At 37.9% G+C, this 15,965-nt stretch overlaps 1 protein-coding gene across 4 annotated transcripts in view; it reads right to left on the reverse strand.

Moving 5' to 3' along the window:
- Positions 1 to 15,965, reverse strand: part of LOC122165068 (putative short-chain dehydrogenase/reductase family 42E member 2) — a 29,947-nt gene that overhangs the window by 1,598 nt on the left and 12,384 nt on the right. For 2 of the 4 annotated variants that reach the window (XM_042827698.1, XM_042827695.1), the window contains exons 2-11: positions 10,576 to 10,808; positions 8,438 to 8,533; positions 8,002 to 8,062; positions 5,966 to 6,084; positions 4,630 to 4,705; positions 3,442 to 3,524; positions 2,777 to 2,914; positions 2,242 to 2,307; positions 1,462 to 1,525; positions 1,054 to 1,127 (exon numbers count right to left, since the gene is read on the reverse strand). In XM_042827698.1, coding sequence (XP_042683632.1) covers positions 1,054 to 1,127; positions 1,462 to 1,525; positions 2,242 to 2,307; positions 2,777 to 2,914; positions 3,442 to 3,524; positions 4,630 to 4,705; positions 5,966 to 6,084; positions 8,002 to 8,062; positions 8,438 to 8,533; positions 10,576 to 10,808 — 1,010 coding nt within the window. Of the gene's footprint in view, positions 1 to 1,053; positions 1,128 to 1,461; positions 1,526 to 2,241; positions 2,308 to 2,776; positions 2,915 to 3,441; positions 3,525 to 4,629; positions 4,706 to 5,965; positions 6,085 to 8,001; positions 8,063 to 8,437; positions 8,534 to 10,575; positions 10,809 to 11,130; positions 11,146 to 12,929; positions 14,501 to 15,965 lie in introns of those variants that run through there. The other 2 variants (XM_042827696.1, XM_042827697.1) reach the window with 2 other exon arrangements.

The following is a 15,965-nucleotide window of genomic DNA, read 5'->3' on the forward strand; positions in this document are numbered from 1 at the left end:
GATTCTGTCCAGAGCTAATAGAATAAGTTTATGTTGCTGACAAAGAATCAAAGTGCAACAAGATCCTTGGTGGACTGAGTGGAAAAGGAGTTTATGCCACTGATTTCTCAATTGTGACCAACAAGCTCTGCAAGTAATACCTAAGGAAATCTCCCACAACAAGTCAGCACACTTCTCCCAAACTGACTCATGTGTACAAACAAATATGTAATGGAATTGTATGTATGCATGTATTGTGGTGGCACGGCTTCCCAGTTTTGCAGAAATGCACATCTAGAACTGGAAAACGTTCACTTCTGCATGGATGCATCCTCCATGATTGAAAGCAGGCTGACTGTGAAAGTGCACCAGCTGCACAGCCTTATTTCTGCTTCAGATATAAAACTAAGGTAGAAATATAAAAACTGATACACAAATGTGGAATGACTGAAAGACTATAGCATCAGTTACTAAGGTCCATTAATCCCTTCTGTTTCCTATTATGTTACAGGCTAAAATACAGTAAGAAAAACTGTAGATGATAGAGTGAAGCATTTTGATACAAAAACATAAGTTAGATAAAAATGAATTTGTCCAGATTTGTCCATATTTTTGCTTGCAGGAAATTGACTTTTCATTCCAATTTATAATTATTTTAATGAACCTTCTAATTACTGGCTAACCTTACAGTGTGATGATTGCTACCACATTGACCTGAGACTGTACACCTTCCTTTAACAGCTAGTTCTATGGCATCGGTCTGTCTCTGGAAATGATGTAGTACCTGTTTTGTTCTTGTCCCAGCACCATGTCACTCTCTCTGTCTTCTATCCCTATGTTGTCACTCTGGACTATCTAGTCTTCAAGTGAGGATTAGTTTCTGATCATATTATAAGAAGTGGCCAGGATGGCATGCAAAAATGAGGCCAGAAATTGACTGCCTAAGCCCTGAATGGACTAATCCCTGAGCCAGAGACTGAGCTCTAACACCATCAGTACCCAGAGGGCATATCACACATTTCATGAGAACTCTGATCAGAAATATATAAATATTCTTTCGTGTTATATACTTACCTCATTCCTTGTCAAGAAAGGTGTGAAGCTGAAGAATGGCTTTAATGCCAGATGCAGATACTCCATCACAGCGGCTGTGAGACAGAAAGTTACTGAATAAGACAGCCAGATAACAATCAACAGATGACACTGACATTACATCCTGTAATTCCTACTGACCACAGAGGATTCAATTAAGATACTGCAAGGCAGTGTTTATTAAGTACATGATGAATTCAGTTTATTAATAGCCTTTAAACCGTATCTGGGTAGTATTAATATCAATTGGCATAAGTGATTATGTTAATTAAAATAATTCCTATGGCTCAGTCCCTGAATTCTATAAAAACATTACGTAGTTTTACAGATGTTAACAAAACAAATTTAAATAATAGCACAATAATCAAATATGCAGTTTATTATATTTACCTGCTATATGAACCAGGAGAATAGGAATTTGTATCCAGGGTTTACTGTATCCTAATTTTTCAAACTAGAAGGGACATAAAAGGAAAGAATAACAGAGAATTTGGATTGAATTGAGGATGGCAATGAAGCATGAAAATGGAAAAATGAATTTTGAAAAAATACATCTAAACCTTTTCCAGTTAATCTTCCCATCAGTACATAAAAACACAGCACCACTCCCTCTTTGGTGTCCATCTTATACTCTACAAATTAAGTTGTGCTATTTCCAAGGGGGAAGTGACCGAGCCAGGTACTGTATTTAGTCAGAGGCCCATAGTTCAGCTGAAGCCATTTCCCTGAAAAGTCTTTTGCGTGCAGGCACTGAAAGACAAAAACTTCAGCATATTCCTAATATCCCAGCCTTTTGGTTAAACTGTTACCTCTTTTTAACTCTTACCATAGGATTCTAAATAACTTTCCTTTTTGTGCTCCAGCTGACAACAGAGAATTAGCTAATAGCTGGAAGAGGCCTTTCAGGGACTAAAAGTAGTTTTCATGCACTTAGCTAAACTCTCATAAAACAATAAGAGCCAAACTCCACAGCAGTGCGTATACAAAGCTTCCTCTAAAGCCAGTGCAACTTTGAGACATGTGAGGAGAAAAGGACAGACTTCAGTTTTATCTTCGACAATTCAGTACTTAATGTGCACTGAACTTCATTTAGTTAGTATGGTCTTTTAGTTAACAACATGATTGGGGCCCATACATTTCATCAGAGCTAACTGTGTATGTAATACATACTAATGGAACAATCCATTCAGAAAATACGACGTTTTCACCATCATGTATGTAATATGCCTGTCCACTCTGTTAAAGAAGCAGAGAAAAACAGTTACAAAAACATAATTTTCTTTCTCTCACATAGCCACCTATCTTTGTTGATTTGGTGAATAGCATACCAGCAAATATACAATGAATTGACACACATCAGCTCAACAAATTATTTATTTATTTATTTAATATTATATTTTATATTTATATATTTTATATTATATTTTATTTATTTATTATTTATTATTTATTCATTGGAATTCACTGTGATTTCCAACAGTGCTCACACTCTTTAGTATGCTTCAAAACCAGAAAGAAAAAAAAAAGTCAAAATATCAACAGAATGTACTTGCACTTGCACTGTCTGTGTGCTTGTGGATCCACACAAGACTTTTGAGAATTTAGCACACAATCTTTTGGAGAACCTTTGAGCTCAAAGCATCAAAAGTGAAACTTATTTGGAAGCTAAGGCTACTGGGATAGGATGCTTATACTGTTTACTTACAGCTACATAATCCTTCTCAGAGGTGAGAGCCTCAGCAGCTAGTAAATGAGCTTGTACCAGGTTTCCGATGTGAACCCAGTTCATCAGAACTTTGTGATTCCCAAACTTGAAGTTAAATAGTCTCCGCTGGATATTTACCTATAAGAAAAAGAAAAAAAAAAAGAAATAACTACATGAAGAGTGTTTATTACACAGTATTTTATTTTCATTTTGTATCAGCCTGAATGCTTAGAATTTGCTGCATGTGTGCACAATTCAGCACAAGGATTGCACTGCAAGGAAAAGAACCAACAAGTAGGGTTTTATAGATTCAGGACAGTTGCCCCGACATGCAGCAGTGAAATAGGATGGCATAATGGTGTTTGGATGAGAATGTACTGTTCTGAAAGTGAAAAGCGTATTTAAAACAACACTCTTTTCATTAAATGATCAGCAATGTAAACCTGGCTCTTCTACCGCGTTGTTTCTGCTGCGCAATTTTTCTCCACCCAAAAATACAGCTCGATCCATGCCGTTTCTCAGCGCTCACATCCCGCTCTTTGTTACCACGCGAATCGCCCCACCTTTCCCCAGTTTTTAGGGGCAATCGCTCAGCCGCGCCGCCCCTCGCTGCCGTCCCGCCCTCACAGCGCCCTGCGGAGCCGCGCTGACCACGTGACACATACGGCTACCCGCGGCAGGTGGCGCTGCTCCCCGGGGCCATAGATGCCTGGCGGACGGAGCACGCAGGTCCGGAGCTCGGCGCCTCCTTGGAAAGAGCAGAGTGCGGTTAGCAGACAGTTCGGACCCAGCACACGACAGGAACATCTCATATATTGTTTGAATGATACATTCTGAAAACAAGGGATTGGTCTGACCACCCTACGTGATTGTGCTTCCCATTCGTTATCATCTCTGTAAAACTGAATCCAGTAGCAGTGGAAGATCCTTCCTTTGCAGCCTGGGAAATCAAATCCTCTCACCGCAGAACTTCCCTGTGCCCATGCCTCCTGCCTGAATGAATTTTCCTTTTTTGGTTATAGATAAAAGTTTATAAAAAATTCTTGTGTCTCCATAATTGCAGACACGGAATGCAGGAACAAAAACATGCCATTCACTGTATTTAGACACTATGCTTGCTTAAGGCTCGATGGCACTGCAAAAGAATGGAAGAGGTCTCTTGAAGAGAGGCTTTCAGACTAGTCAGAATACTCTAAAGTTAACACTAACTCTACACGTGAATCAGTACATAGATTGGGAACAGGCACAGTTCCACCTCTGGTGTGGGAAGGTTTAACAGGCGCTGGGCCTTTGCTCAGTACGTAATGAGAGATGCTAAAGCTGCATCCCCTTCTAATGTTTATTTATCAAATTTCAGTTCAGAGAAATTGGCAAGAGTAGAAGAATATGTATATAAAAGCAAGGCTAAATATTTCTCTTGCTGCATACACATAGATTTTCTGTCATAACTATTCACACATATGGAATGTTAGAAGTCTACATGATCCTGTTATTGCCAATCTGTTTAAGAAGCAGCAATTATTTTTGCAATATGACAGCAAGCTCTTGGGGATTATGAAAATGATTTATCAGACAGTGCTGAGATGTTTGAAGGGACAGAAAGAATGGGCAATAAAAGCACAAATCCAGTAAAGTTGGTAATGTTTTAAAATGATTTGAAGAAGTAAGGTAACATAGGCTGGATATTCCCATCTGTTGTTTGTGTACAATTTCCTGTCTTGGTATGAACACTAGTCATCCACTGGTAGGTTTATTTCAGCTCATTTCATATATACTGTTTATTGATAAGCCAGTAAACAGAGAAAGGAATAGCACTACTAATGGTAGGAAAAACCCAAATGTTTTAGAAATACCTTTTAGCAAAGTCCCATTAGCAGCAAGAACCATTTGGTCTGCAATAGCCTTCGTTCTAGAGTAATGATTAAAATGCTATAAAGAAAGGCAGAATATGATCAACATTTTAATCACATTATTGTATCTGCGAAGGCAGACAATGTTCATATCTGATAACAGCTAAATCTAGCCAGTCTGTAGGCGTCAGACCTACAGACCTTTTAATATAATTAAAGCTGTACATAATTAAGTTAAATGTGAAATAAAACAAACTAGAACTTCCAAAAATGTTTCCATTTCCTATTGAAACTTTTTATATATTTTTAAATCGATATATTTTATATAACTACAATTATATAATCATAAACACCTCCCAGTTTTATCTTTTACCATTAAGTTAGTAAAATGCATCCAAGTGTATTAATTGGGATTCTGGACACAGCCCATGCTGGTTTGGTGGTTACTTCTCCACACTAGGTGACTTAGACATCTCTTGAATCCTGTATTGCTATAATTTATATAGAAAATTACAGCTAAAAGTTACACTGCAGTTGCACCTTCCTTCCTGCACCTCTGCTGCTTGCTATTTCATGGTCATCATCAAAGAAAACATATGATTAAGGCTCAAAAACATGCAACTAATTGTAAATGCCTTAAATGCTTTATTAGAAGCCTGAGGTGCTGTGCAGGCTTTGCACTGACATTTCCAACTATTGCAGGAGGCTCCAACAGAGTAGTAGTCAGCGCTGTTTAGGATTGCTGGACAGTCTAAAATTACAGCTTTTAGCTGCAGGCAGGATGCTGGGAGCAGGAAAGAACAAATGACAAGCACAGGAGAGGCCAGGATGCATTGAGCTCCAGATTTCAGCTAGAAAACATTCCTCAAAGGTTATAGCAAAGAAGGCAACTATTTCAGAGCAACCATGAGGTGCCGTAAGGAAGCATCAAGAAAGCAAGGTTTGGAAATACCAAAGAGGCAATAATGAGCGCGCATAAAGATGTGGAATTTGATATTTAACAATATCTTTCAGTGCAATGGCTCACAGGGGCCATGATGTGCAGCATTTACAAAGCAGCTGGTTCCCTGAAAGCCCTTCCTCTAAAAATCTTCTTGGGAAATGTCAGATTCCATCTTCTTTAATCATCTTAGGTATTTTAACATTCTCAATCTGGCTACTTATAGTATATAAAAGTAGCAATGATTTGGGTATTTCTTCATTGATATGGGCCAATTTTTAGTAATGAAAAATAACTCCACATAATTTAATCTAACTAACTTAATGCTTCCAGATCAACCTTCACATAATCTGCTCTTCAGAGTACAGCAGATGTCATGCCATCACATCAACAAAGTACCTTTTCCAGCGGAAAATACGGCACAGTTTCTTCATCTCCTTCTTCAATAGGATTCCCTCCAAATACCACGTTCACTGTACTGGTATATATCAGTCTAGGGATATTTCTTTGTTTGCAGACTATAATGTTAAAAGAAAATACATTGTTTATAACAAAAATAAAGAGTGAGAAACAACATATGAACTGGAAAAACTCTTTTTGAAAACAAGTACTACACTTACAGAAAAATATATATTTTTTTAACACAATGGAATCTTTCATTCAGATGGAATATTTCATCTCAAATATGTGCTGTTCAGATATTTCACACTGCAATCACCAGATGCTTTATCCACAGCTATCATGTCTCCACCAGACTGCTGTCATCTCCTGGATAGAGGAAATCTCTTGGCAGGGAAAATAAAGTCTGCTTTCTTTTAAAAACATTTATTTTAAAATGTTGATTTTACAAGCTGAATAAATAGGAGATGAGTACAAATGTTTCTGGTGATCTAACAGCTCTGAAAACCATCTGCGTCTTCGCAGGGGTCGGGATTTGGGACAGCAGCCTGTCTGCAGACCATCATTTTTGCCCTGCAGAGTGCAGCAAGCAGTTCTGCTTCTTGCACCACAGTTACATGGACATCCATGCAGGCCAGCTGTCATCTTAGGAAATGTATGAGCTCTCTCCAGTGTGTATGATAAAACTCTGTGTCAGTCTGTCCATAAGTGACAAATGGCCAACAAAGGTTAGCAAGAAACATACACTGTCAATGTATAATCAGTGGTACACTGAATACAAATGAAACTGGTGTAATTTCCAAAACAAAGTGTTAATTAAGGATTCCAGCTGAGAGTAAGATGTCTAAATTCTGCTGCATATGTCATTGCAAACATCAGTAACACACCTTTCCTTTTGATTTAGCAATTCTTCTGAAGTTTAAGTGAATATTAACAAAGTTACGATTGTTGGAATCTACACAGCAGTCAGTCCAGTTGCTCCCTGGCTATTTTGAAAATGATAAAAGCAATTATTTGATGTAAATGTTTGAAAGAAAATATGATAATAAAAGGTGTTATTAAAATGTAGATTAATAGGGAGCCACAAGGTTCATACTCCTCCCAGATTCTCGCATTGTCTACAAGACATATGACGGGACATGTTTCTGTGGGTTCAGATGTTGGGCTAAGAAGGTAAGATGTTGCAACCTTTTCCCTCCAGCTCATTCAGACCTTTACTTGCCTGCCACTTCACTGTAATTATTCTGGTTTTTTTTTGTTTGTTTGTTCAGTAATAGCCCACAGTAATCCCCGGCAGAATGGAAATGGGTCTGTATTAAAACTATTTTTTCCATTTTGCTTTCTGATTGTTGTTGTTTTTGTTGTTTGGGTTTTGATGGAAAAGCAAAGAGAAGGTAGCTTTGGAATTTACAACATACTTTTAAACGTTTTTTTCTGGAGTTGAATATACAGGAGGAAATCTGACATTTGTTAGCAGATATTAGTTAAAAATCAATATATAATAGAAAAGGGTCAGATTAGATAGGGTAAACAGGGACAGATATAGTAAAGTGGTAACGTAATAGCTAAGTATACTTAGGACATTTATGGCACCTAAATGCTTAGAACAAAGTTTAACCTCTCTCATGATGTTTCTATGAAGAAAAAAGATCATTCTTCTTCATCACATAGTGAAGGAAAAAGATAAGCTATTACATGGTGAAGAGTTTAAGTTGGTCTGCCGTGGAATGAAGTCCAGGTTGAAAACCTTCCTCAGTCCAATCCAGTGGAAATCTCCTACCTGTTGTAAAGGAATCTGTTTCATTCCATCCAAAAAGTTAATTTTCTGCATTAGAAGGAAGAAATATTTTAAATCTGTTGTAGATTATTTTACATTAGGGCCCTGTTATGCACACCTAGCTTTATATCTTACTCTGAGATTAAGAGGGGAAGAGTCTCTTTTAAATGCCATATCAACACAGAAAATATCCAATTGGAAGCTTTTTAAATTCACTTGGTTTGGGTCAGAAGCAAATAAAGAAAGTCTAAGTACATACCATCAATTATGACTTCAGTGCCACCAACATTTATGGATTCAATCTGCTCTTTCTTTTGAAGCTATAAAAAATTTTTGCATAGAATCTAATTAATTTATCAAGTCACATTCACAATAAAATCATTGCAACTGACAGATCTAGAAAACCTATGGCCATTGTTCTTTGTAGGTGTCACAGTGTTCTGACATACAGGGATTTCTAGCAGTTCTCATTTTTAATTGCCTTGCTCTGCTTTGAGTAGCACATTACTTTCATGCTTTGACATTTATTACCTTAAGGAACGCCTCCCTTGTTTCCTACATGGATCACCTGACCCTCATAATCAAATTCTGTTTCACCTAAATATCACTTAATCATATTCTCTGACTTCTGTATGCAGACAGATCTTTTCTTTCACAAGAATAAAGGGAGAAAATGTTAGGAAAATTGTACTTGCTTGTTCTAATCCTGACATTCCACAAGCAGCCACATGAAAAACACAGTCAGCCCCTTCACATGCTTTGAGCACTGCTTCGTAATCCCTCACATCACCCTGTAAAATGAGGAAAAAAATGGATTTTGACTGATAGAGCTCGTTGCATTCTCCACACCATCAATATTCAATATGGCTATTAACAAAAATTTAAAGTCATTCTGATCTATTTCTCATATCATCAACTAACATTAAATAAAGTATCACAAACATGGACAAAAATCCATGACTAAGACTTTTCTTAATATTGTATTACAAAACAATCATGACTCTTGATAGCCTCAATTACAACACATATTTTCACACTTAGTCCTGCAGGCTGGCAAAACTTGTTTGACTTGAATGGGAGCAGCATATGCTTGAGGGCAGGAGAATCAAGCCCAAATGATGCTAAAACATAGCAAGGAGAGTTCAGCTGTTTGCCAAGGAATCACCAAATTGGAGAACTCATTTTCTGACAGCAATTACACCTTAAGATCTGGCTTCTGCCATCTGGACAAGTCACTTTGCCTATCTGAGCTTTATTTTATGTACTCAGAAGCACAAGTTTTGTTCAAGGTTAAAACAGAAGAGCATATACTATGTGAATTTTAAATTGTATAAGTTAGTGTGATATTTCAATAAAAAGACAGTGCACTTCTTTACAAAAAATTAGGAGATGTTAAAGTATTAGATATTATTTATCATGGTGAAACAAAAGATATGGCTGGAGATAAGATTAAAAGATCATCTCATCAGTCTTCAACTCAGCTTTTTTCACCTGAGTTTGCAAAAATATTGCACAAGCATGGCTGACTTACACTTCCTACTGTCAGTCAAACGCTGACACACATACACAGTCTAAATAATATTAGCAATCTCCAAATCACTGATCAAGTTGCCTTAGAGATCTGTGCCTTAATACCTTATTTACCTTGTAGTTTCATTTTGTAGATAATTCACCTATACTTAGGATTTTTTTTTTAATTAAACTATAATAATTTTCTCAGAAAATTGCTGGAGACAAATCCTTTGAGTTTCTTCAAAAAGATGTAAATTGGCATCAGTGCACCAACTTCAAACAAATTATGTAGATGCACATTATCAACAAATCAATCCTATGGTTTTCGAATTGTTGACAGTACTCCATCACTGCTCCAAGTTTTTTAAAAGCTGTTTCTTAAACTGAGCATAATAACAGCCATCCTGGGTCAGACTAGGAGCTTGCCTGGCCCATTATTCTGTCCACTACACAACCACACAGAGCAGCATCATGTGTCCTTCTCTGCCATCCTCAGCATTTTTCACATGGTGACATGGCAAGAAGAATTGCATCACCACCTTGATAGCCCCTGGGACAGGAATGTTGTGATTACTTTCAGCTTTGCCATCAACATTCTAATTCTAGTGACTGTGTTTAAGAGATCTTATTCTAAACACTCAGTACAGATTAGCTAGATGATACCGTGTCTAGCTAGAACTTGTGTAAGGTGGCAGGAGCCATGCTAGTGCGTGCCTGCACACTCAAATTCCCAAACCTGATTGGGTGAAGCAAATGTGAAGAATAGCTTCCCCCCACATCAGGAAGTACTGGGGTTTGCTGTTCCTCACAGGACCATTAAATATTTTAGGTCTTTTTTGCTCTCTCTCTTTTGCAGACATAATAAATAAATGTATTGAATTGTTAGGAATCAAAAGTAATCAGGGCTCATAAATGGTTACTCTGAGAAGAGCAGGTACAGGGCAAGCCTGTGTGACACCTGTCTGATCACTAGTGTGATACTCCAGAACACTATTCCACCACCATGTATTTTTATTTAGAAGATTTCTTGAGTCTGATTTAACTTACTTATTTAGCAAACTCAGAGGAAGCAAACTTTTGGCAAGGCTTTGCATATGCATTTTTTCTCACTGCATGAGAAAACAATCAGTTTTCTTTATACTGATCTGACTCTTCATTTCATTTAATGACTCTTCTTTCTTGTACAGTCAAACTCTGTGTCTTTCCATGCCTTTTTAATTAAAAATTCCTAAGGAGAAAACTTGCTAATGTGCAAGTATTAGTATGTGCAAGCAGTAGTATGACTTATTGCACTGCTGTTAAATATGCAGTTTCAACATACCTTGAAAAAGTCTGCACCATTTGGAATTTCCCACTTGGGTTCTCGTACGTCAAACAGAACAACAGCAACTCCTGCCTTGACAAGAGCGCATCCCAGATTGTATCCCAGGTAGCCTCCACCTCCTGTCACCACTGTCCTTCTGCTTTTAACCAGTGCTCTGGTGTGCTCAGTTAGTTTGCTCTCACATAGGAGGTCCCTGTGAAGCTCCTCTGTAGATCCTTCTTGCATCACGGCTGCAAGATAAAAAGTCTCTTGAAAATTCTTGCACAGTACTCTGGAATTTAGAGAATTTCAGTGAATTTCATGTTACAATTGTAACATTTGTAACATACTTTTACTTGTACTTTTGTAACTATACTATTTTTATTTAAATCTATTTTATTATCTTAATATGCCAAAGTTATGCATATTCATAATTTTGGTGACAGTATTTCTATGTAAAATTTGTAATGAATCTGGATACTTTTACATTCCAACAAAATCTTTTATCTGTTAGTTTCATGTTATATAGAAATGAAGAGAAACTACAGGATTTTAGAGATACCAACTTCTTACCAACTTCTGTTGATATTTCTTTTCATCAGGTCATTCATATACAGCTGTTTTATGTACTTCAGAAGACTGATTTGAGTATCATAGAATTTCAGGTTGGATATTAAGAAGAATTTCTTCTCAGAAAGAGCAGTTAGGCATTGCAGCAGGTTGCCCAGAGAAACAGTGGAGTCACAGTCCCCAAAGGTGTTTAAGGAAAGGGTGGATGTAGCACTCAGGGACATGGTTTAGTGGACAGTATTGGTGGTGGATGGATGGTTGGATCAGATGAAGTCTTTCCAAACCATAATGATTCTGTGATTTTATGGTCATTCCATGATACACAATTCCACAGGAGTTATCAGTCTGTACACTTTCTTCTGGATGAAAAGTGAGTTTATTCTACAAGAATCATTTCTCTTTAGATAGGCACTTATATTCAGCAATTAAAATTAACAGTTTTCCAAATCATGGCATACTCACAAGAAAGTAATTTCAACAAACTAATTAACAAGTTAATTTTCCTGCATCAGACAGCCCTATTGTCTTGATTCCCTCATGTCCCCAGATAGAAATACAGAGTATATACACCTAAAAACATTCAAATTAAGTACCAGTAAAGTGGGAGGCAAGCTGTGTGCCTGCCACTTTAGATTAAAAAATATGGACCCAATACATGCAAATTACTGTGGTTCTCCTGTAGACAGGAATGGGTCCAAATAGCATCATCCCCACACACTCCTCAAGAGTATTTGTAGAAACATTACAGCAGTAGGGCATAGGTTTTACTCTCAGTCATTTACATTGGTGTTCAGCACAGATTATGCAGAACTGGCCATGTCTGGGAACTGACAGCTGCATCACTTCCAGAGTGACAAAGAAATACTAACAAAACCACAGGAAGTGCATCCCACAGTCTGTAACCCTGCAGTTACAGGCTGTTTTGTCATCACTTCTTTACATTTTTTAAATTTTGTTTTTCATATTTTGCTTTTTTTCTTTCTGCTCTGCTTTTCTGATTTCAGACACACGGAAATAATTTGTAGCAGTCTCCACACTGCTATACTGTTTCATCACCAATATCAGCCCACTAAATTCAGTAGCATAACAATGGAAACTTGAGCTCCTTATGTTGAAAAATATCCTGATACTTAAAAAAATGAAAAATAACCTACATTTCCAAGCACAACTTAAATAAGAACTATTAAAATAAAACAGATATGCTTCTTGTGTTAAGGAAAATAAAATTTACATCTCTAAACCATGATTTGCAGTAGCTCTAAGCCACATAAAATGACTTCACTTTGCAGTCCATTGAAAGATACACTTTTCTGTACACTGTAAAGACAGCGAGAGTCCAGCTTGTCTCATATGCCATTAAAAACATATTGTTAAATGGCATATATTTGAATGCTGACACCTGATTAACATCTCCTCATATTTTAAGTTAGCTGTAGATCAAAAAGCAAAAAGCATTCTATCACGTAAGTTTGAAGAACTTATCTCTTTCCTAAAAGGCACCGATAGAATGTGAACACGCATCAGCTTCAGGTGAACTGGAAATTAACAAATTTTCAATATATACAAATGCATTAAAAAAATATTTCCAGAATCAGTAACATCCTTGTTTCTGAAGATTATATAGAAGTTTATTTCTGCATTCTGCATATTATGCATAGTTACATCTTAAGCAGCATGTGTGGTATGAGTTCTTAGCTCCTCTACTGCCATTTCAAATGTATAAATGTAGAAATTACTCCTCCCTCGAAAGTTAGATTTAAACATTTCAGGTTTTTAAAAATAGCTAAAGAAATAGTAAGTACCCTTGGTAGAATCCTGGATGTCAGCGTTCTCCCCGTGCTTCCTGTCCAAGTAAGACCAAGAGACTTGTCTTGCTGAACAATTAGTAACACAAGGCGCTCAGGCAAACAGAGATGTTCAGGTGTGCTCAGGTCCTTTTGTTGTTCTGCTCCTTTGTAGTTGGTGGCTGGGCTGTGAGCCAAAAAAGGGCAGGGCTTAATTTGTACATAATTTACATTCCTTTTCAGGAAAAAAAAAACAACTCCACATCAGATCCTTCTAAATATCTTACTGTTACCTTGTAAAAGGATTGCTAAGACACTAGACAACACAAATACACTATTGTTACATCATTCTGTAGAGAAATGGCACTAGATTACTAAAACGTCTCACCTGGGGATTACGAAAAGTACAGAGAAAAAGGTTCTTATGAAAAACTGGAATGAAAATCTTAACACTAATGCTTGAAAACAAATTTATCTCTCACAGTTGTGTGGCAGCCAGTCACCAGTGGTATTCCCCAGGGGTCAGTACTGGGGTGGTCCTGTGTAACTTCTTTATTGATGATCTGGATGAGGGGGCTGAGTGCACCTTCAGTACATTCACAGATGACACCAAGCTGGCAGGAAGAGTTCATCTGAGGCCAACTCTATGAGCTTTAACAAGATCAAGTCCTGGGTCCAGCACTTGGGTCACAATAACCCCAGGCAATGCTACAGGCTTGGGGCAGAGCGTAAAGCTGCAGGGAGAAAAGGGATCTGAGGCTATTAGTGGACAGATGGCTGAACATGAGCCAGCAGTGTGCCCAGGTGGCCAAGAAAGCCAGTGGCATCCTGGCTTGTATCAGAAATAGTGCCAGCAGATGCAGGCAGGAGGCGAGGCCACATCTTGAGTACTGTACTCAGTTTTGGGCCCCTTACTACAAGACACTGAAGCCCTGGAGCATGTCCAGAGAAGGGCAACGGAGCTGTGAAGAGTCTAAAGCACAGGGGGAGAGGCTGAGGGAACTGGGATGGTTTGGTCTGCAAAAGAGGAGGCGCAGGAGAGGTTCTCTACAGCTCCCTGAAAGGAGGCTGTGGCGAGGTGGGGTTGGCCTCTTCTCTGAGATAATACAGATATGACAAGAAATAATGTTAAGTTGCACAGGGGAGGTTTAGGTTGGATATTAGGAAAAACTGCATCTCAGAAAGAGCGGTCAGGCACTGGCACAGGCTGCACAGGGAAGTGGTGCAGTCACCGTCCCTGGAGGTGAAGAAGAAGATGTGGAGCTGAGGAACGTGGTTTAGTGGACATGGTGGGGGGGGCACTGACAGTTGGACTGGATGATCTTAGAGGCCTTTTCAAACCTTAACGATTCAATCATTATGAAATGTTGGTAGGATACCTCTCAACCAGTAGCAGATTGAAATGAAGTACATTTCCCTTCTACCTACACTTTTCAATCTAAATTTGGGTAGAGAGAAGAAATAAAAACATTGTTTGGCTGCGATACTTCGCTCTTTCATCTTGATTTTTCTACCTTCATCTCCAATCCAATTTTTTAGGCACAAGAGTTATTCTCCCATTTCCAAGTGAAGTATAGGCAGCAAACTACCTGGTACACAACAGAAGAGGAAAAGGAGATTTACTCTTAAAGAAAGCATTTAAAATTAATAATAAATTAAATGATTAATTATTACAGAAGTTCTCTGATTCTGAGATTTTAAAGTACTTTCAAAGCACAAAACCTTTTATAAATTAAACAATGAGAAATCAAAACCAGCATTTTAAATAGGTGTATCTAAAACTAGGCTTCTGTAGTTAAGATGCTAAAGGAACACTCCCAAATCTGAATATAAATTACTTCTATTTTAAATGTTGGCATATTAAGAATATCTTGTAGGTGACTTTGTAATTTAAATACAATTTAATGGTATTTAATGGAGTCATGTGTTGACAAGCACACAGACTGACACCTAGACAAACATGTTTTAGTACAATATACATGCATTTCAGTCCTTGTAGTCTGCATTAGAATCTTCTAACCTGTCGAGTAAATTTGCACTTCTCAGACTGCAAAATGAGAGACAAACCCAAATCAGAGTAAAATCCTCAGGCATACAAAATTCCCTTGGTCGAGCTAGCCACAGCATTGATAGGTTTCACCATTTTATCTGAGAAAGAGTTATTCCATCAATTCTAGAACTACTAAAGAACAACTCCACAAGTCACAGCATCTGGCCAGTGCTGCTCAGTGAAAATCAACAAGGGGTACTTTAATTTGATTTTTGGTTCCCCTTTGGCCAGAAGGAGCCATCTCAGAAGAGCTTCCAGAAATGCTATTTTGTACCTCACTCTCAATTAAGAATACAGGTAGTCATACTTGATTCCCTAAGTCCTGCTATGCCTTGTTGAAAGAAACAGAAGCTAAAGTTACAACAAGAAATACTGCTGCATTAGTACTTCATTCCGGTCAGAAATGACAGCTCATACACAGTTTCTACCTTTTCTCCTGTGACCACCTGCAGTTCATACAGGCAACAGAAATAAGCAAACAGGCAGTACTTCTAGGAGATGACTGCTGAAAATTCAACAGGAAGGAACACAACAGGAAGGTGTCACAAAGTTTGCTACTTTGTTTACAGAGACAGTTCCCATTTCTGAAGTATCATGATGGTTTATCAAAACATTACTCACATCCAGTCTGTAAAGCAGTGTTGAAAGGTAATTGCACTGTTTCACAGAGGAATCTAGTACACTTACACAAGCTGATTTTAAACTGCATGCTGATAGGACCACTGATTCAGTAGATTCAGAGCCTGGCTGAGACAAGATGCTGCATGACTGCAGGACACAAAGGAACACACATTTGCACCTAGTGATGTGGGCACCAGCGCTGAATGCTGGACCACAGAGGGATGTGGTATCGTCCAAAGGATAATAGAGTTTACTTTCTTTATAATGCTCAAGTTTTCAGCCCATCCATGGCTTTTCTGTCATCAAAAGGAGGAAGAAATAATGCAATAGGTCACTTTAAAAGAATCTCAGAAATAGAAGGCCAGACTAGAGACTGAGCTAAG

The sequence above is a fragment of the Centrocercus urophasianus genome, unplaced genomic scaffold (assembly GCF_019232065.1).
Source record: "Centrocercus urophasianus isolate 14NV4802_14NV808 unplaced genomic scaffold, USGS_Curo_1.0 seq_29, whole genome shotgun sequence".
NCBI lineage: Eukaryota > Metazoa > Chordata > Aves > Galliformes > Phasianidae > Centrocercus > Centrocercus urophasianus.